Source organism: Hippoglossus stenolepis, chromosome 5 (genome assembly GCF_022539355.2).
Source record: "Hippoglossus stenolepis isolate QCI-W04-F060 chromosome 5, HSTE1.2, whole genome shotgun sequence".
NCBI classification, from domain to species: Eukaryota; Metazoa; Chordata; class Actinopteri; order Pleuronectiformes; family Pleuronectidae; genus Hippoglossus; species Hippoglossus stenolepis.
In genome coordinates, this window is record NC_061487.1 from 16,879,684 (window position 1) to 16,906,487 (window position 26,804).

Consider the following 26,804-nt stretch of genomic DNA (forward strand, 5'->3'; position numbering starts at 1 on the left):
GGGACTATTTAATTGTTAAATAGAAGTGAGGAGCAGCACAGCACATCACATCTATGGAGAGTGTGAGGCACGTCTCTTTCTCACACGCACACACATAAATTATGCACAATTAAAAAACATGCACTTGAACTCTGAAAGGTTACTATTAAAAGTTCCCCTTACCAAACTTTTAAGTAAAAAGTATCACCCAAAGCCATTTTCCACACTATCTGAAAATCTCACATATGGTGTTATCAAAAAAATGAATTTATACACAATGAGACTGGACATGGTTAGTCCCCTGTTATTGTAACATTTTGTATAAGTTCACATATTGTCACTGTACCAGGCAGAAGATGTTGAGTCACTACACCCCCCAGCAGCTTTAAACAGATCAAGCTAGATTAGTTGTGGCCCTGAAAATTAAACATACTGCAACTTAAGAAAACTCATGCGAATAGTCCGAACACAAGCACATACAGAAAAGAGGAACGCACAACCACATGCAGTGCAAATACTCATAATGTGTCCTGTGTGCAGGGGTGGACTGATAGGGAGGAGGACACACAATAAACTTTAGAATGACTCGATACAAGTCATTTATATAAACTTCACACTGCAAGGCTTTACTTTGAATTTTTTCTTTGATGAAGAAGTGGAAGAAACTGTCATAAAGTGTGACTCTGAAATGAAGTATCACCTAAATCACATTAATATCTGAAAAACGACCTAAAACCAGTTCTATTCTTGTTGTGATGCTGCAGAGAAACCTGTCAATCAATGCTTTTGCCAAAAACGCTTATGTTAGCATTCCTCTCATTCTAGGCTGTACTCCAACATCATCATCAGTGAACTGCCTCAGCTTTTATAAGCACAAATTGTAATGGAAGATGGTCTGATGGGATAAAAATGGAAAAAGGGAAATAAACAACTTGCATTAGAATTTTTAATATCTATTATTTAACCACCATAATGAATATTATGAAATTACTAACATAATAGCACATAGCAGTCATGGGGCACAAATTCTACTGGAAGATGGGATCAAAATGGACAAAATTGAAATAAACAACATGCATTAGAAATGATAATATTTATTATTTAACCTCCATAATGCAACTATGTTAAAGACCCACCGAGGTTAAACACCTGACACCTTCCATCAGACTGTTAGAACTGAATATTTGTGTTTTGGGTGAAAGCTCCTAAAGAATCACAAGCAAGTCCAGTTGCCAACGTACACGTGTGAGTTTTGAAGATACTCTGATCTGGATCTTCACGGATTTACTCACATTTAAATGAAAACACCGGCACCGCGACGATACGTGTTTCATCCGGATTCATCCCAGGGGACACCTGACCTGGAGAATATCTCAGCGGGGTTCGTCTCTATTTCATGTCCCCTGGAAACACGTCCCGTCTCAGCCCCCCCTAGTGGTAAACTAGCTTATCAAGCTAGTGCCAGTCTTGGGTAAGAAGTTAATAAGCTACCTGAGAGGTAATATTCGTCTTTGACTGTAAAACTATATTTATACTGAAGGTTACATTAAGCTAGCTTAGTTGCTTAATATAAAAATGTGAAACAATGCTAAGCCAGCTAGCTTAGTTGGATTTTTGTTACCTCACTGTAACCATACGTTGGCTAGTGTTTTCATTTAGAGTTAGATACAGAAACAGCTTGATAACTTTATATTATTTTACACTATTCTACCCCTGAAACTCCAAAAGTCTCTTGTGGACTCAAACATTTCACCCGTACCCTCCATCGGCACAGTGGTGAGTAGATGATGAGTGAACTTTCATTTTGGGGTGAAATATCCCATTAAATGTGAAATGTTTTTGTTTGTTTGTATACATATTATGTCTTTGTGTTCCCTATGCAATATTTCGTTCCCCACTTGAGTCTGTAAACTAGAATTGTTCAATTTAAAACCAAAAAACAACAACAAAAAAACTTGAAAGAGCTTTATCCTGCGTTAAGAATCTCTGCCCTCTCATTGGCTCAGAGCCATCACCGTTTACCACAGCTCGTAGCTCATACGTCAAAAATTCTCCCACCCAGGAAACGCGGTCAGCCGGAAATGTGCCGGTACCGTTAGAGGTGAACACGATGTGACGTGAGAGGTGAACACCCGAGGTCCCCCTCACGTGGGCTCAGGGACCATGTTGCCTGCCCACTCAGGTGTGGGCTCCTCGTCACCGGCTCACGTGGCCTGTCGCCTCCTCCACCAGGTGAGTTCTCCCACAGACGAGCAGGCATCCATCGTCCGGTGCTGCCGAGCCTACCCCGAACCGTTTCCTCCCGGGACCAGTGAGATGCACCGTTAACGTGTCGGCGGGACTTCCTTTCGGACTCTGAGATGAACTTGAAGTGGACAGTGAAACGATTTCTTCTGGTGTCGTTGTCAGTCTCCCACTTGCTGTCACTTGAGGGTGAGTCTCACAGTTTCAAAACGATGTAGTTACTTTTTTATAAAGTTGTCTGTGGAGACGTGAACTATGATCTACGTTGAAAAACACGTGGGGATATTAACAGGATGGATTCTGTATGTTATAAATTCAATTTACCCATGAATTATTACGTTATTGTATAATATAATTATCTATCTGTCTGTCTTTCTGTGTTAGATATCACATTCTTTCATAAAATATCATAAAACAAATTGTATAAAACTGATCTCTCTTAATGTGCCTTAATTTTATGTCATAATAGGTGATTACAGACATTAATTACTTTAATATTTATGTTCGGGCACCTCTGGATCTACCTTTAACTGTAATCCTCTTACACTTGTATCCTCTAAGGTTTCTACTATTTTATTTATAATAAAAAAAAATGATTGCGCTCTTTTACTTTTATTTAAATTTACTTTGCTATTCTCTACGACATTTCCCTTGTTGCATCGCTGAGCTGACCCGTCCAGCACTTTTTGTTTCACCGTTGATTCTGTGTTAACTACCAAATAAACTTGAAAATGTGTATATTAGATGACTGATATTTATTTTCACAACTCACCGATCACTGTCTTTGCATTCAGGAGCTCAGAGCCGACTTTCTGTGAGAGAGGAAAGACTACAGAGGTAAATCAATAGAAATAAGAAATTGAAATAATAATTATCTGTCATCAATATATTATGTAATTGTAATATGTTCTTTTTCCTCAAGTCATTGTTACGTTACTTTACAGCTTGGCATTTGCACTTTCTTTTTTTGGTCACTAGAGTGTGTGACAGAGACAACATTTGAGTGTGTGTGTGCGCGTGTGAGGGTGCAGTCAAGAGTACTGTGGAGTCTGGATTCAAGTGGTGTAAAGTGCACTTTAAGTCTCCCCTCTGACTGTTTCTTCCCACTAATGTGCATGTTTGTGTGTGTGCAGAAGGGCTAATGCACTTCGGAGGAAACGGGATCTCCTCGGGGAGGAGGTTGGTATACACCTAAGAGAACCAGAGGAGGTCAGGGCACCCACATGCGCACAGCACCAAAAAAAGCGTCACAAAGCTGTCTTTGTACAGAAACAGACGCACTCACTAACACACACACCTTCACCCCACTCAGTCTGACACAACTTTTTTAACTTACAGCAGCAAGTTCACCAAGCGTACAGAACTGTCACTGATGCTGTTAAAGCTTGAGACGTGCTGTATTTAAGAAACCGCTCTTAGTATTAATTGTTTATTGTTCTCCAAGACATATAGGCCGCTGCTGTCGGAGGGTACACTGTCACGCAGCATTTTACACAACTACACAGCCAGAGATGCCTCTTCAGGTAAATACACCATGTATCACATGAACGCAAATGCAGTCATAAAGGATTAAAACTGTCTGACTGGGGAAAGTGAACTTGAGTCTGTTCATGTCTCCCAGAATATTGCGGCTGCCTCAATGGGGGCTGGTGTCAGGAGGGCGGTGTGTGTGACTGCGCTCAGTTCCAGGCACTGGGAGACCGCTGCCAGATCAGTGAGTAACACACACACACACACACACACACACACACACACACACACACACACACACACATTGCACACTAGTTACTACTTGCCTAACCCTAAACTTAACCTTACCTAAACAACATAGATGTAACCTAAACCTAATCCTTAACATGTCTTCACTTTCAAATGTAATGATTTATATTATGTGGACTTGCTTTTTGACCCCATAAGGAAGATAAGTCCAAATAAGGTAACTGTGTAAACACTACTGGTAGTTGGTAATTGTGCAGAAGACCTTCAAACGTACAAGGGATATTCAACATCTTGTCCTATATTCAAAAATATAAGTCCCTACAACATGAGTAATACCTGGACCATACAAACACACACACACCTCATCCACCCATGGACCCCCTTGCGTGCGTGCGTGCGTGCGTGCGTGCGTGCGCGTCCTACTCTTCAATCATTCAGCAAATATTAATTACCTGCACAAACTCCCTACACACACATACACACACTTTACCCCCTAAAGGAGCAGCTATAAAAATCACTTGAACTGAACTAAGGTAATAGAGTAAGAGCTGAGTGATGGAGTTTCTGGTTTCTATATTCTGAACAGGCTACCTACACAGTTTATCAAGAGATCTGAGGTCACAGATATTGTCAAGACATTTTCATTTCAACAAACTAATTTAGTGCTGACACATGTTGGAAACATAACTCCTGAGGGACCTGCAACTGAACTTAGGCTTGAAATTTTAATCCTTTGATTGACTAGAAGATAGAGAACATGTATTTTTATTAAAATCAAGTAAACAAAGATGACGTCTAATTGGCCATGACAGCGAGGTTTCTTACAAAAATACATAAAAGATTCATCCAAGATAAATGGTCACGTCTCCCAGCGGTAATGCAAAATTTTAAGATCTGTGTAACAGAACTGTCTCCAGAGATTGTATGTTTAAAATATATTGAATAACACAGGGAAACTTTGTTGATTTAAAACTTGTTTATTTTAAATCAACATGTAGAGTATCCTTTACAAAATCAATCATCCTCAACCCCCTCAGAGTTTGGGGGAAATCTTAGGCAGCTTCTTGGCACAGCCAGCTACTGGGATTTCCTGTAACAAGGGGAATATCCAGGTATCCATTTTCCACTGATAATTTCAATGAAATAAAAGACGGTGAAAGATAAAAAGATGATAAAAGAGCATTTGCCTTTTAGTTCAGTAAAGGTTTCAATTTAGCAGAAATTCATTTATGTCACCACATGAGACTGAACCACTTAATGACTCTTATCCGAGTGAGTTGTCCATTTCCCTCTCAGTACCTAACCAGGGCCAGGATAGAGACGGGATCTGCAGGTCATGGGGTCAGCACCACTATGAGACATTTGATGGAACATACTTCTACTTCCCTGGAACCTGCTCCTACATTCTGGCCCAGGACTGCCACTCAGCTACACCACAGTACACAGTGTGGGTAAGAACATGTACATCAGAATAACACTGAGATATTTAACCTTTCTGTATTCACAGTATTGTAACTGAAAATGCATGTTCTTGTATAACACTGAGGTTTCAATAATATGCACACACATCATGCAAAGAGGATATCTGATTTTGCCCCATGTAAACAAAAGGTCTAGTGACAGCATGATATAGAGGATATTGAGCAGCGTTGTTGCACCAGGTGACATCACCACTATGAACATGGGCACTGCAGATCATTCTGAGCAGATCCACTGTCACCATTTTGCCGCAGTAAATACTCAGTACTGCAGCAAATCCATAGAAGGAGAATTTGTCCCCAACAAATACCCAATTTTTGTTGTAGTAAATCATAGATCCTTTTGAAGATGAAACCACTACTGAAGATTTGTCCTTGTAGAAGAAAAAGGGCTGGGGGCTGAGAGACATCGACAGTCTGTGGAGATAAAAATTAAAGGACTTTATCCTTCAATCATCCTAATCGTTAAATCTGATGAATAATGCTAATTAACATTCAACATTGCAACTTTTCTTGTTGTTAAATTACATCGAAATTAAAGGTTCTGAAGTTATTCTAACTCTGTATTTTTCTTGGATCTACAGTCATTGATTGTTTGATAATCGTAGCCTAGTAATTGCAGCAATTCGTGTCCATTACCAGACAGCTGCCTGTGTTTATTAGATCACTAGTAATCGATAGCTGAAGGTTGATGTTTGTGGTTAACCGACCTTTTGACCCTTCCTTTGATTTTCTACCATCATCTTTCTTGTCTTCTCAGGTCCACAACAGCAGAGTGTGTGATGGGAGTGTGTATTCATGCCCAAGAGCTCTCAGTCTGTTCTTCCCAAATGAGGAGGAGATCCATATCTCTGGATATCAGGTCCACCAGGGAGGTCGCAGGTGTGTGAGCATGTAGAGACAAAGACAGAGATTTTATTTATTAATAATAGACACAATTAAACAAAATTATAGGAACAGAAAGGAAAACTTGGTTAATAACCACCTCATCCACACACCCTGGGAAATCACAGCAGAGCATTATCATGATTTTCTCTGTGTTCACTGTCACTGTTGTCTCTTAATGCATCTGTCTCTGTAAAATGTCAGGCTAAGTCTACCTCAGACTGTAGGCGGTGTGTTTATTGAGCGACTGGCTGATTACCTGCTAGTGAAGAGTGTGTTTGGCTTCTCGTTGGCCTGGGACGGAGGCTCAGGTGTCTACCTGAAGATGAGCGAGGAGCACCAGGGTGCTCCCTGTGGCCTGTGCGGGAACTTCAATCACCTCGCTGGCGATGACCTCACCACCGCTCGTGGTAAGACCAGCCTGACCGGCCCCTCATCCTCTTTTCCCTTCTCTCAGCACCCACTCTCCTCAATTACTATTATTGTAGAGTCCACGGTAATTAGGACCAATTATTTTAGTAGTGGGGCCTGGAGACACAGCGGAAGGACAGAAGAGACATGATAGTTTGGGTTTGAATGGCTGGAGGGAGCAGGAATCCTTCCTCAGATGACTGAAATATGATCTGTGGTCCCCTGCTTGTGTGAGCAGAGAGCTGTCCAGTTGAGTGTGGATGAGCTCAGAGGAAAAAAAGCTCTAGTTTTCATGGTGCATTTACAAATACACTGTTTAACTTTTAGTAGACCTCTATTTTGTATGTGATTTATGTTTGTTGACAGTATAGAAATGCATGTGTGCATGTTTGTATGGTATAAGCTGTATCTTCGTCTGTGTATGAGGTTAAGTTTAGTCAGGTTTATTCATAAATAACGTTAAAATCAACCAGTCGAGTGAAGTCCTGCACAATTAAAACATAAAGAGAAGTAGAACCATGAAATGAAATAAAATAAAATAGAAAGCATAAGAAGTGAATAAAAACAACCTTAGGACACAAAGCATGAGTAAACATCTCTTTAATTTAATCTTAAATATGTTTATGTGCTAGCTGTACATTCATACTGTATGTGTGTGTTGATGGTGTGTTTTAGGAATCCACACTGATGAACCTGCAATGTTTGCTAACAGCTGGTCAGTGGATTTGCCTCATGAGAGAGCCTGTCCCTCTGTAGACCTTGACTTCAATGGGCCCTGCCAGTCTGAGTCCGACATGGATGTAAGAACCACAGAGACACTCATTCTACTCAGTATTACTATACTACACTCCAGTTGAACAAGGGATGGAATGTAATAAGGAAAATTTGGCCCAGAACATTACTCAATTTAAACATTTTTATTTTTTAGCTCTGAAAGAACTATAGTGGTCCCTGTATGTTAGAGGACTGGAGCAGTGTCTGTCATTGATCATGTGCTGTATATTCAAACAATACTGTATTTTCTGTGAATGTGTGCAGGACGCCATAGAGAAATGCAGTGCGCTTCTCTTCTTCCCGTTTCTGTCATGTCATGAAAACATTGACCCAAATCCCTTTGTGGCCAGCTGTGTGTCTGACCTCTGTGTGTAAGTCAAAGCATTTCATTTGATTATTGTTTTTATTTTCACTTTTTATTCACCATCTTCTTTGTCTTGTAGGTTAATGGCCAAATAACTTTTGATGCAAGGTTTTTTTCTTCTTCTTTGTTTCAGATCTGATGATGAGGAAACGTTTTGTCGAGCCTTGGTGGAGTATACCCGAGCCTGCTCTCATGTTGGATATCCAGTGAGGGAGTGGAGGGACAGCTTCCCTTCTTGTAGTAAGTTTCCATTACAGCTCTTGACACGGTTGGAAGAGATGTGTACATTTGTATTTTGTGTATTTTTAAACCATAAGCTTTATTCTTGCAAAAACATTTGCAATTGATGACAATCAGAATGAATTTCCGAGCCTTTAGCCCTGACACACATCTGCTCTCTCAGTGAGAACACAAGTTATTCCACACTATATTATGTGTATTTATTTATTTATTTGATATTCTGAAATCGGTTCTGTAATCTCTGTGAAGCTCAGGTGTCTATGTTTGTATACAGATGATGGCTGTGAGGAGAGCTTTGTCTATAGAGACTGCATCAGTTGCTGTCCACCGACCTGCACATTTGAGAAAGAGTGTCTGGGAACCAACCTGCATTGTCTGGACGGCTGCTACTGTCCTGATGGTATCTGAACAAAAACGATATTCTAATTTCTGTTCTGTTAATTGATCTTAATTGCAATTTTGTTTTACAATCCTCTTATCTCACAGGTCTTATCCTACAGAATGGAACATGTATCGCAGTTTCTCAGTGTCCATGTGTTTATCATGGAGCATCATATATACAAGGACATGTGCTTCAACAGGGCTGCAGTGTTTGGTTAGTGTCTATATGTATTCCCCAGTGAGCAGATAGAGTGGCTAATGTGATGCTAACCCACAGTGCTGCTCTTTCTTTAGTGTGTGCATGGGAGGAGTGTGGAACTGCACCGAGAACAACTGCACAGGTAAGATTACCTTAACGCTCACTTAAGAGCATCCAGAAAGAAAAGATGAAGCCCTGAACTTGCTGCTCTCTGTCTCTTGTCAGCGGAGTGCTCGGTGGTGGGGGACGTGTTCGTGACAACGTTTGATGGGAGGATGTTTCTCCAGCCGGGGGCGTGTCAGTACGTCCTGGCGAAGAGCCGCAGTGGCAGCAGATTCACTGTCACGCTGCAATATACGACCTGTGCAGAGGTATTGTGAACAAAGGCCCACACACCAATCCTGCAGTATCCTTTCTACCTAGGATACTAACCATCCCTCCTGTATGTGTGTCCACAGCATCAGGTGTGTATTCAGTCAGTGACAGTGGTGCTGGATGAAGATGTGAGTCATCAGATCACTTTGACCAGAGAGGCCGAGGTGATAATAGGTGTCAACCCGGCACCTGCCCTGCCATATATTGATGGTAAGAAACACAAAATCATATCAGGTTCATATGTGTCCGAGCTCAAAAGAAAAAAAAGACAAAAGATTTTTTTTTTTATACCAACCTGATTTGTAGTAAAGCCATGTGATCTCATGGTTTTTGTTTCCTCTTTGTTTTGGGAATCTAGGTATAGTGGAGGTCCGGAGGCTGACCTCAGTGTTTACACAGCTGAAGGTAGGGATTGGTCTGAGGCTACATTATGATGGTCGAGGAGGGCAGGTTTACCTGCAGCTGGACAGCCAATGGCGTGGACAGACATTGGGCCTCTGTGGAACCTTCAATGGAAATCTACGAGATGACTTTCTGTGAGCAAGTACCTTCCAGCTATAAATCAGTGTTGAGAAGGTCCCTTTTCCCTGACTCTCTGTGTGTGTTTGTGTATCTGTAGGTCTCCCGCAGGTATGATAGAGGGCACTCCCCAACTTCATGCCAATGTTTGGAAGGTGTCATCTGCTTGTGTTGCACCCGTTAACCTGCCCATTATAGATCCCTGTGAGATGAACCAGCACAATGGTAATCATGCTCTCATTTTCTTTTGGTTTTATCTGTTTTTAGCTTTAATCCTTTATTTGACAGGACCGAGTTAAGCATGAAAGGGGGATAGAGAGTGGGGAAGACATGCATGTACTATTTTTTTTACTTTACTGTTTAATATAGTGAAGGTGGTGGTGTGGATTATACAGGTTTTGTCTTTATGTCGTCTCAGTTTGTACGTACTAAAAATATCTCAAAATGTTTGTTTTATATTTTGTTGCATGTTCTAGTTTTCTATGCAACCCAGTGTGAGGTGCTCTTGGGGAGTGTATTTGCTCCGTGTCATGGTTACATCAGTCCAAACGTCTACCAGCAGCAGTGCCGCTACCAGGCCTGTCGCTGTGGGAGCAGCTGTCTGTGCACGGCGCTGGCTCACTACGCTTACCTCTGCTCCAAACATGGAGTCAACCTAAATTTCAGATCACATGTCTCAGAATGTGGTGAGTGGGTCATCTTGTAGGTAGCTTTTATTCATACTTTTTACATGTTTACTCTAATATACCCTAATTAATGCATGTTCTACATTATGTTTGTTTCAGAATCATTGGGTTATACAGTATAAAAATCGATGTATTACTTACCTTACAGGGGTGGTGTGCCTCGGCGGCATGCTGTACCATTCTTGTGCGTCGTCCTGTGGGCGGTCATGTCGGGCTCTGTCGAGCACCGAGACGTGTCACCCTGACGACTGCGCCGAGGGGTGCGGCTGTCCAGACGGCAGCTTTTATGACGATGTGCGCCAGCGCTGTGTGCAACTGTAGGACTCCATCACCTCATTTATCATCCTAATCATCCCGAACGCACACACACACAGAGAAGTAAAGTAATTAATATTGCTTTCCCCTCAGGTCTCAGTGTCATTGTTACTCAATGGGCGGTGTGTCACAGCCAGGAGAGGTGACCTTCAGCGCCTCGGGCCCCTGGTGAGTCACAACTGAAAAGTGAAAACTCACTTTGGCTGCTCTCCCACCTGCACTCACTGTAACATCCTCACGCACATTTGGGAAAGCGATTAAAGCTTGAATGATTGTCGCTTAAACGGACCTTGTGTTTGATAACATCGCTCTCTACTCAAAACAAAACACTGATTCCTTTTTCTCCTGTATCCTGTACCTCCATTAGCCTGTGCAGAAATGGGAAGATGGAGTGTGTGCCCGAGGAAAAAGGTAACCTCACACACACACACACACACACACACACACACACACACACACACACACACACACACACACACACACACACACACCTCCCTTCAGATCCTGCTCTCGTTCGTTCCAACAACAAAGTGTTATTTCAGGCTGTGTCCCTCATGCTGAAATCAAGAGCCTTATGTCTGTAGTTGTAGCTTGTTTCCCATGACTGGCTGTTGCGGTTGATGTTTAAGGCGACTGGGGCATTGGTTTTCTTTTTGTGTGTGTCTGTGTGTGTGTGTATGTGCATATGTGCACATTGTAGAGCCTGATAGTGTGGAGGTCGGCGATTGTCCAGAAGGGAAAGTGTACCACAGCTGCACTGAGCAGAGAGGAGGCGTGGCGTGTGCACCGACCTGCCGTAACCTGATGTTGAACCTCACATGCCCTCCCAACACACCATGCATCCCTGGCTGTGTCTGTCCTCCTGGGTAAAATGAGAACCTGCTGCCTTCAAGTGTTACAATGTATTTATGTTTTAAAAGAGCTTAAAATATTTTTGCATTAGTACATGCAGGGAGTAATTTCTTGGTAAAGTTTCAGTATGAGAATCTATTTTTAGATGTAGAAAAATATAGATTCTTCCTTTACCTGGTTTTTCTACTTTAGAATTTTAAAATGTATGCTTTTCTCAGCTGAGAATTAAAAGCCTTCATCGAGGGCTTGTTTACTTCCCATATCTATTATTTCCAAGTGTATTAAAAATCTTCATTCAATGTTACATATGCAAAGGTTTAACTTGGAGAACTGGGAAATGTGGAGGAATGTGAGTTTTAAATCAGGTGTTTGCATGTTCTGTACCTCCTCTGTAAATTGTGTTTTGTCCAAGGCTGGTGCTGCACCATGGGGGGTGTTACTATCCAGAGAACTGCCCCTGTGCCTGGCTGGGCCTTGAGTACCTGCCTGGAGAAACTGTGGAAACATCATGTTACAAATGGTATACAGCTTTACCATAGCTAACCCATAGCCATATAAACACCAGACTGAGCAATGATAGGATTATATTATTTAGACATGTTCTTTTACTGCATTTTTGCACATACGATGAGTATTTCTAAGAAACCTAATCTTCAAACTTAAAATAATATAATTCATAGTATAATGAAGTTGCATGTGGGGCTTCAAATAGCACTTCCTTCCTCTTTTCTTCTCATGCACATCCACCTGTCCATCTCCTCAGTGTGTGTCACCGCGGCTATTTCAACTGCAGCTACTCCCCGTGTCCAGCTGTGTGTACAGTCTACAGCGACAGACACTACCACACCTTCGATGGCCTTGAGTACGACTACTACTCTGACTGTCAGGTCTATCTGCTTAAAGTGAGTGGTGTCTGTGCATCTCTATAAAGGGTGTAAGGTGTTAAACTATGTAAAGATTATGTAATTGACCTCTAGGGAAAGACATTTTTATAAGGTGTGTGTGTGTGTGTGTGTGTGTGTGTGTGTGTGTGTGTGTGTGTGTGTGTGTGTGTGTGTGTGTGTGTGTGTGTGTGTGTGTGTGTGTGTGTGTGTGTGTGTGTGTGTGTGTGTGTGTGTGTGTGTGTGTGTGTAAGGGCATAGTAGGTCCACTTTTGCCCTTTCTTGGCAATTTCCAGGCCCGTTGTGATTTGGATCTGGGAAAGAAAATCCAAGCCTATTTCTAAACTTTGAAAAGCGAGTGTTTTTTAATTAGAGCAGATTAAGGTGTGTATGTGTGTGTGCCGGTGGCTTTGCACCATGGTAATGCTAGCAGGTGTTGTGCAAAGCTGAAGCGACACAAAGAAACCAGTGTTCACTGTTCACAAACCCCAGGGCTCCTGCGCTCCCAGGGATATACAATTAGAATGAACAGAACAGGAATTCCAATTCCGATCCAATAGGCTGCCGGCCACCCTGCAGACCTGCAGAGAATGGGGAAGCAGGTCAGGGCTGTGTCTTATTAGAATAGAGCAGCATCCTCTTCTTGACACTGATCATGTTTGCACAATTTCAGAGCCTCAGGAACAGGTAGAATCCAATTTCAGGTTAGAATCTGTCATGTGGCGATTTTGCATGCAATTGCTGTTGTCAGGGAGAAAATTGTAAACCAACAAATTAAAATATTGTGTTGTCCTCATTCCCTCCTAAGAGTAACATTTTCTCTTCTCCCCCTGATCAGAGTGCAGGAGAAACCGAGGTGTCCATAGTTTCCCAAAACAAGGACTGCTATGAGAGCGGCATTGTGTGCATGAAAATACTGGTCATTCACGTGGGACTTACCAAAATCTACTTCACTGACAACTCCGGCAACCCTGTACGAACTATACACACATTCCTGCTCTTTATATATCATATAATCGAATCTATTCTTCAAGTTTTTTTTACTCTCAAAAATAGACCAGTTAAATATATCAATATCCTGCTAATGCCTTCTAACAATGCTTTGTTTTGTTTTAGAGTCCGTCCACTGTTGTGGGACGAGGGTCAGAGTTTGAGTTGTGGAAAGCCGGGTACTACACCGTGGTGCAGTTTTCCAACCAGGACTTGACCATCCTCTGGGACCGCAAGACGACTGTACACATCAGAGCTGGACCTCAGTGGAAGGTCTGAACACGGAGTAGAACATTTTGCTTTCAAATCGTCTACAGACATAGAATCTGAACACATGATTCAGCCTCTTGCTTTTTAACCCCAGGGCCTCCTCAGCGGGCTGTGTGGAAATTTTGACAGCGTGACAGTGAACGATATGACCACCTCCAGCCACATGGAAGTCAATAATGCGCAGACCTTTGGAGACAGCTGGGCCCTGGGACAGGTATGACTCAGCTTAGCTTCTCTCTTCCATTGATTTTCCTTTAACCTTCTTTCCTCTTACACTCCTCCGCTCCTTAGTCACTCTGTCTCTGTGTTGCTGTACTGTGTGTGCGCACTGTGATATTTACAAGTAATCAGACTCTCGATCTCTTCCTGTATGTGTGTACTTTCTGCGTTGTAGTGTGAAAGTGACCATGTAGTTGAGCGACCGTGTGAAGGGGACTTGGGGAGACAGCCGTACGCCAAGAGGGAGTGTGCTCTCCTCTACAGCGATGTCTTTGCACCCTGTCACAACGTGGTAAGTGGCACTGAACACGCACACAAATGTCCGTACAGAGTGAATGCAGCTGTATAAAGGTTATCGTGTGTGCAGCAGGGGAATAGAGGTTGCTGAGAGGTTATGGGAACAACTCTTAACTGATCCCAGCGCACTGGTCTCTAAGAGATAGAACCAAATGCCACACCAGATGCTCGGCTGCCACACACACCCACAGACACACAATCCTCAATACTCTATTACAGTGTAGTCTTTCTAAATGTGGCCAGCAGAGGGAGCTCTGTATATATGCACATGGCCATTAACCAGTATATGACAATGACTTTATTAGTAATATGCATATATATATTTAGAGAGGGCGAGAGATGAACATGCTAGAACTAATGAACAATGCATATTTTGGTTTAACAGTTGCTAAAGTTAATAATTGATAATTAATTTTTGCCTCCTCCAAGGAAGTTATGTTTTCACACCTGTCTGTTTGTTTGTTGGTTGGTTTGTATGTTTGATTGTAAGCAAGATCACACAAAAACGTCTGAACAGATTTCCATGAAACATGGTGGAAGGATGAGGTATGAGTCAGGGAAGAACATATTACATGTTTTGTGTGGATCCGGATCAAGGGCAGCACTTTTTCATTTTACTTTACTTTAACATTGCAAGATGGGGCTTTTTCCAACATCATCACTATTTCCCCAGGGAATAATTCATTGATCTTTTGAATAATTAAATCTGGCATGTTTAATGAGTTCAATCTATGAGAGTGTGGAATTTAGTGCAATCTAGTCTTTAGTGTTGTTTGGTCGTGCTTCCCCGCTTAAATAAGTATTGTAACAGCACCGATATATCCAGATATATTAACTCTTATCCTTTGTTGCTAGTGAGTTCCTCTTTCAGCATTCTTTTTATCACTCCCCTTTTATGGCTTTTATGACTCATATAGACATGTCCTTATTTGGCACTGTAACTATAGCATTAAAATACTGGTACAGTACACTTGTCTATACTAGTAAAAAAAATCCTCCTTCTTGTATTTCACTTCTGTTTCTAAGTGGGCAAAGAGACGACGTCACTGCTGTTTTCCTGGCAGGGTTTGTTTATGAGATTGGATCAATATGTAAAAGATGTCTCCACACAAATAAATAAACGCTGAGGGCTTCAAAGCTTTAATCTATAAGGTCAATTATAGATTAAAGCTTGGATCTGAAGACTAGTACAGCGAATCCCACGTTCACTCGAGCTGTTCTGATTGTTTTTTTTTATAACAGAAGTAAGGGATATAAAACAACACTGGAGTTAGCCAAGTTTCTGCTGCATCCTATTTATTTGTGCATCTCGACTTCTAGTGTTTAGTGAGAAACCCCTTGACTCAAAACCAAACAAGTAATACAATCACATTTACCATTTCTGTTAGAAACCAAATTAAATAAGAAAGCTGTATTGATTAGATTCATTTAACTTGTCTGATATTGCCCCCATTTCACAGATTGTTGTAAATTGTTCATAATCAATATAAAATGAATAGAACGTCTGCATCACCCTTTTAGTAGCATGACTTTCATATGGAAATGAGAGTCTGCAGCTCCAGCCTGGATACAGCACAGTGCCTGATCAATATCTGGGCCTGTCACATCATCACAGAAGAGAAGTTAAACGTTTTGAAGTGTACTGTGTATGTGCACTACAGCAGCCAGTGTCAGGAACACAGAGGTCCAGCTAATCTTGCCTTCGGATGGACCCACACGTCGCTGAGGCATTTTGTCTTGTCTGTCATCCGAGTTCATCCAATCCCCTCTGCACCAGAGGTTGACCCACATTCCTTTGTCCTCATAGCTCATCACTCCTCCCCTGTCTGAATTATTGAGAACTCCTCACCCCCTAAACAAGACCTCCCCCAGTTTCCCCCAGTGAGATTTGGCCCGGTTTGCTTCATGATTGTTAGTGTGTGTATGTGTGAGTTTGTATATATGTGTGACCGTGTGTACATGCTGTGTATACTCCTCAGGTGGATGTGGCCTGGTTCTATAGGAACTGCCTGACAGACACTTGCAATTGTAACCGCGGGGGTGATTGTGAGTGTCTCTGTACATCCATCGCTGCGTATGCTCACAAATGCTGTCAACAAGGTGTCACAATACACTGGCGATCTCCCTCTGTTTGTCGTGAGTACACACACATACACACATGCTCGTAGTACAGTGGTCAAATCTGTGAATCTGACTTCTTACCACTTTCACCACTTCCTCTCTGCATCAGCCAATATTCTGCTTTATAACCCATTGACTGTGTTGTTCTCTTTCAGCCTATGATTGCGAATATTATAATCTAGGTATGTATAAGTAAGGTTGGTATTTATAGAATAAAATTGATTTCTGTTTCCAAGCATCACACTCAGTTTTCGCTGGGATCTTGCCCCCACTTATTCCCTCTCTGGCTCTGACACTTCCTCACAGAACTCGGCAATGGCCCATTTTCTTTGGTGAGTGCCGTCTATAATGACACCATGTTTGGAGTGAATCGCACCAGCAGCTCTGTGTTTCCTCTGGTAAGAGAGAGATTGGGGCAGTTGCCTGCCCCAGGCCTACTGTTCAACTTCATGATCACAGCAGGCCTGCAGAAGGAGAGAACATCACGTGAGCTTCAGCGTTCGCACTATTACACACTACTGTTAGTTGTTTGAAGGGAACATTACCCCCATTTGCTTCTTTTCCCAGGTGTCCCTGTGGTGTCACTGGAGTCTGCAGAGAGACCAAACTATTTCCTGGCCGTGTCCGGGCGCAGCCGTCTTCAGCTGGAGCACTGGAGTCGAGGGGAAGAGTTTAGTCGCCGGGCAACCTTTATCCAGCACCAGGGGCTGTTTCTGCCAGGTCACACCTCGTTCGAGCTCATCGGCCAACCAGGAATCTTTCTGACGCTGACACGCACTTCTGCACGAGCCCAGAGATATGACACCTCAGAGGGCTTCAAATCGGGAAGCAGCTTCACGCTGGAGGGTCAGAAACACATTAGCGTGCCCACAGCAAATATGCACATGCATACACACAAACACTAACTAGTGTGGTGCTTTTCCTCCTCTCTGGCAGAGAGCAGTATTGTGATACCTTACCGGATGATGTGCGAGTGGCGTTACCAGGCCTGTGCGAGCCCCTGTGTCCACACGTGCAGTGACCCAGATGCCACACGCTGCCAGTTCCTGCCTCCGTAAGAGGCTTGTCTCAATAAAAGCACTTATTACACAGCCAACACAATCTATGCTGAGCTGAAGTGCTGTAATAGGTTTTGTATGTTGCAGTGTGGAGGGCTGCTTCCCACGTTGTCCGAAGAACATGGTGCTCGATGAAGTAACAAGAAGATGTGTCTACACAGAAGACTGTGAGTACAACGGATTAGTTTGTTGTCTTAGAAAAAGACAAAAACATTTTAGCATGTAATATAAAGATTGATTGTTTTTTATTGTCTTCTCTAGGTGTGTCCTTACCTCCGACTCCCACACCCTTTGCATTTGTGACGCAGTCCAACAAAACTACTACACCTTCAACTCCAGCCACAACCACCACAGCTACCACTACCGCAAGGCCGACAACTACCACCACCACAACTCCCACTACCACCACCACCACAACAACAACAACCACCACTACAACCACCAGAGCAACAACTACCTCCTCCACTACTGTCAGGCCCACGACAACCACAATCACCACCACTACTCCCAGTACAACATCATCCACCGAGCGTGTCACCACTCCATCCGCACCTCCTTCTGCTCCTCCCACCATTCTTACTCCCTCAACACCTCCAGACACAACCACTCTCATCATGACTGAAGTGACCCCTCCTCAAACCACAGCGGCCACTCCTATGACCACCACGGCAACGCCCACCACTGTACCCACTGAGGCCACCACAATATCTGTGACTTCTTCTCCTCCACCCCCTACTACCATCGCTTCCACCACCTCCAGTCCGACTACCATTAGCACACTAGCATTAACACCTCCCATAACCTCCACCCGACCTCCTCTAACGTCACCCACCACAGCTGTCACAACGGCCCCCACCTCCACCATTTCTGTCCTCGAAACCACCACTGAAACTGTGACCACTCCCCAAACTACACCAACAGATTCAACCATCACCACAGAGACCCCAACCCCAATGGAAACCACCACAGTAGCCGTGACGACCACAGTAACTCTCCCTACAACTGTAGAGCCCACTTCTGAGCAGGTGACCACAGAAATAGTGACAAGTCCTGGGACCTCTCCTGTAACAGAAGAAGGATCGACCACACCTCCATTTGTTTTCCCCACAGCCCCCTGCACAGTAAGAGCTGCTGCAGTTAATGCACAATCATACAAACACCTAGATAATAAATCTGTGTGTGAAAAGACGTGTTGCATTCTTAGAAATGTACAAATTATGAAATACACATGTCATTTTTAAATATGAATATACACACTTTCTCTATATATATATATAATATTCAATTAGCAAGAGGATTTGTATATACTGGTGGACACTAATGATTGGTGGATATAGAAACAGAAAAAATGTAGAAATCCAATTTATTCTGTTTACTGATGGAAACTAGAATGACTTTCTTACAATTATTTCCGCAGATGTCTATGAGGGCCACTACATGTGATATGTAATAATGCTTAGTAAAACAAAGGTTGTGTGACTTATCTCTACAGCCGCCATACTCCTACCGCATCGACGAGTGTGCAGAGCTGATCTGTTTCAATGGAGAGCTGCTGCTTCACAACTCCTCTCTCCATTGTCGCCACGACAGCACCCAGCCCCAGTGCAGCCTGCTGGGCCTGCCCATCCTCACCAACACAGACCCCTGCTGTCCACTGTGGCAGTGTCCCTGTAGGTTTGGTTGTTCATGTTAAATATCAGGATTCCCTACTGGTCCAGTCCTGTTTGATTTTACTGATACGATTGGCTTTTGTCAGGTCGCTGCACTGTGATGTCAGACCTGCGTGTGATCACCTTCGACGGCAACAATGTTGCCTTGTATGACAATGGCTCTTACATCCTGGTCAAACTGCCCATAGAGACCATTATTGGAACTGTGGAGAAATGTCCGACCAGCCAGGTGACGTACAAACAATTCAATTTCAACTACATCCTAAGACTTGATCTGAAAACTGATTTTGTGTTTTGTAAAACATTTTGTTTTCTTTGTAGAGTGTGAACTCCATCAGACGAATTGTGAGTACAGTCTCGTCCCCATCATTCACTACATTTGTGTTTATATCAAGGTCAAAGTTACTCATGGTCATGACATTCTCTAATCTCCCTCTGCTGCAGAGTCCAACAGGTGGAACATCTGGTCTTTGTTTCAAGAAGCTGAACATCACAACCTCCTCCCACAGGATCATTATCAACCGACTGGAACGCAAAGTGACCCTCTTTACTTCATCTCCTGCCAATTTACAAAAAAATCTAAAACTTATCCCTCACAAATGATATGATTCTTAAAAGAGCATGATATATTTATCGGTTTGCCAGTAAAAATCCAACAATGTGTGACCGATAGCTCCCTTGGTTTAATGGGCACCCCATGTATGGAGGCTTTAGTCCTCCTGCAGCTGCCGCTTCAGTTCAGACTTGGCCCTCGGCTGCAATTCTCCCCTGCTCACTTATCCTTTCACACTTAAGGTGTATGAGCCTCTATTTTTGCTGAAATGGGATGATATGAAAAAAATATCTTTTACAGAAGAGACCATGTTTACATTTAATTAAAAAAAATCTGTTTTGTTTATTTTCTCAATTCAAATTTGTTGTATTTATACTTTCTTTAATATTTATTGTTATTTATTATAAAGTTTATGGTTGAACTGTAAAATATCAAGCCCCCAGTGCATCTGTTTGTCACAGGGGTTTCATAATGATATCTTAGAATATCTATCGATATCTGAAATTGTATTCCTCAAAATACACCCCCAATCCGTCTGGCTCTAATTCTCGTTCTCCTGTGTGTCCATCTGTCTCCAGGTGACCGTGAACTACAGACCTGTCAAACTCCCGTTCTCCCGTCACTCCCTGTATGTGGAAGACACAGGCAGCATGTATCTGATTCATTCACCTGGTGGGGTCAGCATACAGTGGTATCACAGCACTGGTATCATGGTGCTGCAGTACAGTACCCCTTATAATGCATCTATGCCGACTCAAGGCCTGTGCGGTGAGTCCACACACACACACACACACACACACACAAGCTTTGACTACACCAGCAGCAGCCTAATTTATCTAAGTGCCAGCTTTCAGTGCCTAAAGGCTTAATGTCTAAACTGCAGCATCAATGTGACGTGTCATGATAGGATTTGACAATTTGAGATGTTCAGAGCCATTAGATTTAATTAGGCAGGTTCATACACAGTTTATCTCACACAACAGTTACACAACTCACTGTAAATGCTGCGGTATAACTGAAATACACACCTACACCAAACATCTGTCCGCCCGTTACGCCAGGTTGTTGTGATGGGAACCCAGAAGACGACTTGAAGCTGCCCAACGGCACCGTGGTCCGAGAGGTGGGAGACATGATGCTCTTCCTGCAGGGATGGAGAGTGCCAACCACCGATGAAACCGAACACGCACGCAGGGTCGGAGACAACTGCACCACCGGGGATTGCTCCACCTGTCTCTCCATGCTGCGCCAGAGAGCCTTCATGCCATGCCACAACAAGGTAGCTACAGGCTTGATTGTATGTGCATGTGTTTAGTTACTTTGTCAGTGTTTGTGTGTATTTTATATCATATTGTGTGTCTTTGGGTTTTTAAACAGTTTTTCAGAAAACAACAAGCTCTTTGATGATGTCACCATGGCCTTTTCTATGACATATGGTAGAATCATATGTTATGTGATCAATTAACAGGTTAATTGATAATGGAATTAATAATTAACTGTCCGACATGACCTTGGCTTGTTTTTGTGTGTGTGCAGGTGCCTCCGGAGCAGTTCTGTGACATCATGTGGGCAGGAGACCTGCACTACAAAGATCACCAGTGTGACTTTCTGGCGGCGTACGTGGCCGTCTGCTACACACATCAAGTCTGCATCAGCTGGAGACGACACAATTTCTGCCGTAAGGAGACACAGGCAAAGACATGACACATATGCAGACGTGCTCACTCGTGTTTCCCGTTTGCTCATGCATTACTAAGTGCCTGTCATCCTGCAGCGCTGCGATGTCCCCCTGGTAAGGAGTATCAGCCGTGTGTGAGCACCTGCACCAGCCGCACCTGTGTGAACAGAGACTACTACGAGGAGACCACCTGCTCCTTTGTCAGAGAGGAGTGTGTTTGTCGCAGTGGAACCATCCTGCACCGTGCTGACTCCCCGTACTGTGTAACTGAGGATCGCTGTGGTGAGTGAAAGAGTAATTACTTGCCATTGTGTTGAAAACTGCACCATCTGAGAGTCAGAATGAGTTTTGGACCGGGCTTTATATCGCTCCAAGACTCGGATACAGCTCTATTATCAGTGTATTTATTTGACTCTGTTGTGTCTAGTGTGCACAGATAATGAGGGTAACCCCCGGTCCCCGGGCGAGGTGTGGAACGGCTCTGCTCGCGGCTGCTGTCTGTACACATGTGTGGAGAATGGCTCTGTGGTGGCTGTTGAACCAGACTGTAACACTGTCCTGACACCACTGTGTGAGAGGGAGGGAGAGTATGTGCTGGATGTACTGGAGGAAGGAGCCTGCTGCCCCAAGAAGATCTGCGGTGAGTTTACAAGTTGACAAACATATTGTGTGGTTGTAATAAAGGGATCACTAAAGTAAATCTATCTCTCAATCCGAACATCCAGAAATTGTGATTTTTAGAGATGATTGATTGCTGATGATTTAATTTGTATCAGTTCATTAGATTATCCTTCCTTACCCTGTCTGTTTCACTTCCTTCACTACCTGTCAGAGTGCAACATGACCATCTGTGACAGTGAAGCTCCACCCTGTGATAACGGGAACAGGCTCGTCATCGGTTACAGCGCTCTGTCCTGCTGCCCCGAGTACAGATGTGGTACGAACACACTTTCATTTTTCAGATTCAGATCCTTCAATGTTTTCAGACATTTTTTTTTAACTTTCTGTTAAAAAACGATATCGGGCTGACATTAACTTTTACATTCACTGAATATTTTGTATCGTCTTCCTCAGAGTGTGACCCCATGGCGTGCCCCCCCGTCTCGCCCCCCAACTGCAGAGAAGATCAGTTCCTAGTGGAGGTCCGGGGGCAGAGCTCCTGCTGCTACTCTTTCCTATGTGGTGAGTTTTAATTGTGTTTCACTGCTTTATTGTGAGGTTAGAGTGAGGTTCGCCATGTGTCCCTGTCTTTGACATTTTCATTCAATTATGGCAACAGCGCTGAGTTTGTTGTTTGTGTTTTCTGTCTGAGCAGTGTGTGAGTCGTGTATTGAACCCATTCCAACTTGCTCAAACGGGGAAATTCTGGCTGTGGATCTAAACACCACCAACAGCTGCTGTCCACACTACCACTGCGGTATGTGTGTGTGCGTGTGTGTGTACTTTTCTGTCTGTGTCTGTTCAAAGTCAGGTTTATAGATTCTCCCGTGTCTTTCAGTGTGTGATGTCAACCTGTGTCCTGAATCATCTATGAGCTGTGCACCTGGTCTCTCTCTGGTTCAAACTACTCTCCCCGGGCTTTGCTGTCCACAGCATCACTGCGGTACACACACACACACACACACACACACACACACACGCACACACACGCCCCCACACCCTGTTTATCACTGGTGTCACTTCACTGCTCTGTTCATGCTGTGTTCATGATTGGAATAATCCCATAAGTTATTTCGGCTGCCACCCACTTTCATAAACTCCACACCAGCTCTCCTTTTAACTTCCTCTCCGTCATTCCCAGAATGCCAATGTGAGGACAGCTCTCTCCCCATCTGTCAGGTGGTAAGTCAGCAAGATGCTGCATCACAAGTCACTATCTAATCACGTCTTTGCTGGAAGGTGTAGGTACAAAGTGAAACAAATTCAGTTAAGTCAGCGCTCGTGTTTCCTGTCAGGGAGAGGTGCTGGTTGATGTTCCAGAAGGCAACACTAACTGCGGCTGTCCTCAGCATATATGCCGTATGTATAATTCCTGCACGCAAGCACAACACCTGTCAAGAGTGTGACAGTAGACATGCTGGAGACATTGTTTATCCACTGATTCGATTTCCAGGCTCCCTGCTAGCTTCAGAGTTATTCATCCTGTGTGTGTGTGTGTGTTGTGTGTGTGTGTGTGTGTGTGTGTGTGTGTGTGTGTGTGTGTGTGTGTGTGTGTGTGTGTGTGTGTGTGTGTGTGTGTGTGTGTGTGTGTGTGTGTGTGTGTGTGTGTGTGTAGAGAAGGCAGAAGTGTGTATTTTCCAAGGGTTGACGGTGTTGAGCCCAGGCCAGTCTCTGGTTCAGTACTTTGAGGGCGAGCTGTGTTACACCGTCCACTGCCTGCATCACAGAGATCCAGACTCAGGCTTCTACTCTTTGGAAATCACCTCAGTCAACTGTTCCCAGAAATGTGGTCCAGTATGCATCCGGCACTTTCAGCGTATCTCCATAGATCATTGGTCATAGGTCATTGTTCTACTCGTCCTTCATTACTGCATTTGCTTGTGTTTTCAGCACCAGGTGTACGCGCCATCCTCAGACCCTCAGGTGTGCTGCGGCTCCTGTAAAAATGTCTCCTGCACTTTCACCAATGAAAACGGCACAACAGAGATTTTCGCTGTAAGAACAAATACGTCAACATCGAAATCCGCCCTGTGCTCCCTTTTTTCGGAGCAGTGCTGATTCTGGCTCTGTGTGCAGGCAGGGAGTACCTGGGTGGAGAACTGCACACGTTACGACTGCATGGAGACTGCAGTGGGAGCAGTGATCCTTGGCTCTGGGGTGGTTTGTCCGCCATTCAATGACACAGAATGTACTCAGGTCAGGACCTCAACAGTATATCTGAAATTAAGGTTAAACGCCACCATCTCTCTTATGCTCTAAAACTGTTTTTTGAGTGAGCAGTTGACATTTATATACCTTTTTTTTGACTTATCAATTACTGCACCCGTATTATGTATAAAATGTGCATAGACTGTGTTTCTCATGAACTCTCTTCTTGTTCTCCTCCTGCAGAATGGCGGTATGGTACAGAGCTACGTGGACGGCTGCTGCAGGACATGTGAGTCTCCATATTTATTTGGTGCTTCTGGTCTGGTGCTTGGAGCTGTCAATCAGAGGGGTGAGCGCCTTGTTGCCTGGCAGTGGATGATGGGCTTAATGGCTGAGTGGTTGGGGGTGAGGCCTGTTGTAGAGGGTGGAGATGAAGCCTGTTTTGGGCCAATTACTACATTACCCACAATCCCTGGCTTTCGCAGTTTGTCTGCTGACATATTTGCAAACTCAAACAGAAGGAAAATCTGGTGAAAAACTGAAGTAAATAATAATAAAATATAATTGTAACATTTGACTGTACTCAAAATTTATTATTCATTACTAAGCCAATGCATAACTTCCTGAACTTGTGCTTTGAAGATGCTGATCTGTGTTTGTCGTGTTTCCTTTACAAATGCTAATGTGACATTTGGATGTCATGTGGAAGAAACCTGCACTGGTGACATTTTCTCTCTCTGTGGATTCGGCATTGCAGCCTCTCCCGCTTTAGCAGTGACCTTGCAGTCTGGGCCAATCGGGGCGCGCCATGGTGAGCGTTTAACCAATGAGGAAGCGAGTTGGTGCAGGGGTTAGGGTTTGCCCTGCGGAGCTGCTCTTTGTGTAGTACATCAAATGACTCCGTTCCTTGGCTGGCTGCCTGGAGTGGCCTAAAATACAAAAATAAGTGAAATCCATGTGCTTGCCAGCTGCACTGATTCCATTCTCTGTGTGTTTGTGTGTAACATTAACTGTGTTTTCTGAACCAAACGTAACCTCGTGTGTGTGTGTATGTTCTCCTGCCGTTCTTTGAACCTGACGGCTGCGTTCCTGACGATGCTCCCAGGTTCTGGAGTTGGTGTTTTGCCATTTACAGATAATCCACTAACTCCCACTGGTAGTACTAACTGTGACACAGGTACCACCACCTTGTTCTGTTTCCATTTACACAATGACATCCTTGACGGTGACTCATTCACTGGCACTTTCAGACTTTGGTTGAATGTGTGCGTGTCTATTTTTGTGGTTGCGTGTCTGTTTATTCGTCTTCCTTCTCTCACAGTCAACATTTAACCATTCATAAAGTGTTAATGTCAACACTGTGATCCACTGAGACCAAGCTCAAGATCATCTACTCTCATTTCATGCATTTTAGCCTTACTCAGAATCCATTTGTCCAGCTTTGATTGGCTTAAAAACAAGGTTAAGTTAAAATCAGTAGCCAATAGGCAAGCCAGGTCCCTGCTGTGAGAACTGTGCCCCCGTCACCCAACTGTCAATCAAAGCAAGATCCTACTGCTGGGCAACAAAGGGCCCTCATCAAAAGGCCTTTCAGGGTGTGTGACTGACAGGTCTCTGATGTGAAATGATCAAGAGTGTGTTTGTGTGTGAGCACATGTTGTCCCGTGTGCGTCTGTGTGTGTTGTTGTAGCTTTGAGGTTACTATATGTCATGAGTTATTTCTGAGCATTAATGTGTTTGCATGTGTAGGTAAAGAGGATGGTAAGACGTGCAAACGCGTGGCCATCCGGACGACCATTAGAAAAGACGACTGCAGGAGCAATACACCGGTGAGAAAGAAAAGAGAAGTGGAAGCATAAAATGAGAAGTTAGCTGAGGGTGGGGGGGGTGATAAGTGATACCTTCTATTGTTTTGAATCCTCCTTTTCCATCATCTTCCTCCCCCCTCACAGGTCACAGTATATTCTTGCGACGGGAAATGTCCGTCTGCCACCATATTCAACTTTAACATCAACAGTCACGCCAGGTTCTGTAAGTGCTGCCGCGAGAGTGGACTTCAAACGCGTTCCGTCTCGCTCTACTGCTCTCGCAACGCCACGCTCGTGGAGTACCACTTCCAGGAGCCTCTGGACTGTTCCTGCCAATGGCACTGAAGGAAGAAAATCAAGAAGAGAGTGTCTGAAAGAAGGGGTTTGAGGCATCAGTATGAAAACCAGCCATGTTTTATTGTGTGTATCACTATAGTCCTTTACAACACTGACCGTGAGTCGTAGTCGTAATTTAAAGATGATTAAATCCCTGATGTAAGTGGGAGATTGTTTTTAATTAGTTAGACTGCACATAAGTTTTTATTTTCTTTGAAACAGTCCAGTCAGCTTTTTAGTTCTTACAAGTGATGGTACGAAGTCATTAGGCCTTTTATCTTACTGTATAAGAACAGTTTCGATTGTGTACACACAACGATTGTATTTTTTATTGTACCAGCTGGTGGGTTTAAACACTGTATGTGCATTTTGGTAAGTTTTAGAAACAAATGTAGCCTTTGTACAAATGGAAGTGATACGGGATGTGTAATGTGTAATGATTTTCTAAAATATCTTTGTAGTTAAATGAATAAGTAATTTTCGTTGAATAAATGATTGAACAGTATGTCTGTCTGAATGTTCAGTGATTTGCAGTGTGTCCTTTTCGCTCAGCCTTCTAATTTGCCCTCCTCAAACACTTCCTACACACACATTCTCATCCTGATTCAGCATGTGCGGTGCTGACCTGTGTTTGTGTTCCACTTCTGGAAGCTTATTGCTGTGGGGGAGTCGCCTCCTTCATAACAGAACCCCT

The 26,804-nt window shown here is 43.5% G+C and overlaps 1 protein-coding gene across 1 annotated transcript; it reads left to right on the forward strand.

The window, feature by feature from the left end:
- The first annotated feature begins 2,061 nt into the window (after positions 1-2,061).
- On the forward strand, positions 2,062-26,615 carry otogl (otogelin-like). Its single transcript, XM_035155771.2, has 57 exons — positions 2,062-2,412; positions 3,018-3,060; positions 3,357-3,402; positions 3,668-3,746; positions 3,845-3,937; positions 5,239-5,393; positions 6,181-6,302; positions 6,510-6,715; positions 7,392-7,516; positions 7,755-7,861; positions 7,988-8,094; positions 8,369-8,494; positions 8,581-8,689; positions 8,770-8,816; positions 8,900-9,045; positions 9,133-9,259; positions 9,408-9,585; positions 9,669-9,793; positions 10,045-10,254; positions 10,403-10,571; positions 10,663-10,737; positions 10,937-10,980; positions 11,270-11,435; positions 11,834-11,941; positions 12,185-12,323; positions 13,141-13,275; positions 13,419-13,565; positions 13,657-13,776; positions 13,957-14,073; positions 16,058-16,214; positions 16,355-16,381; positions 16,506-16,685; positions 16,767-17,045; positions 17,136-17,253; positions 17,345-17,424; positions 17,519-18,378; positions 18,750-18,927; positions 19,014-19,156; positions 19,249-19,272; positions 19,372-19,464; positions 20,059-20,248; positions 20,542-20,759; positions 21,017-21,158; positions 21,255-21,440; positions 21,586-21,798; positions 21,991-22,095; positions 22,233-22,340; positions 22,474-22,575; positions 22,657-22,761; positions 22,960-23,000; positions 23,114-23,177; positions 23,434-23,612; positions 23,709-23,813; positions 23,895-24,014; positions 24,210-24,255; positions 25,716-25,795; positions 25,919-26,615. The coding sequence occupies exons 1-57, from the start codon at positions 2,340-2,342 to the stop codon at positions 26,117-26,119; spliced, it is 7,788 nt and encodes a 2,595-aa protein (XP_035011662.1). The 5' UTR covers positions 2,062-2,339; the 3' UTR covers positions 26,120-26,615.
- The last annotated feature ends 189 nt before the right edge of the window (positions 26,616-26,804 follow it).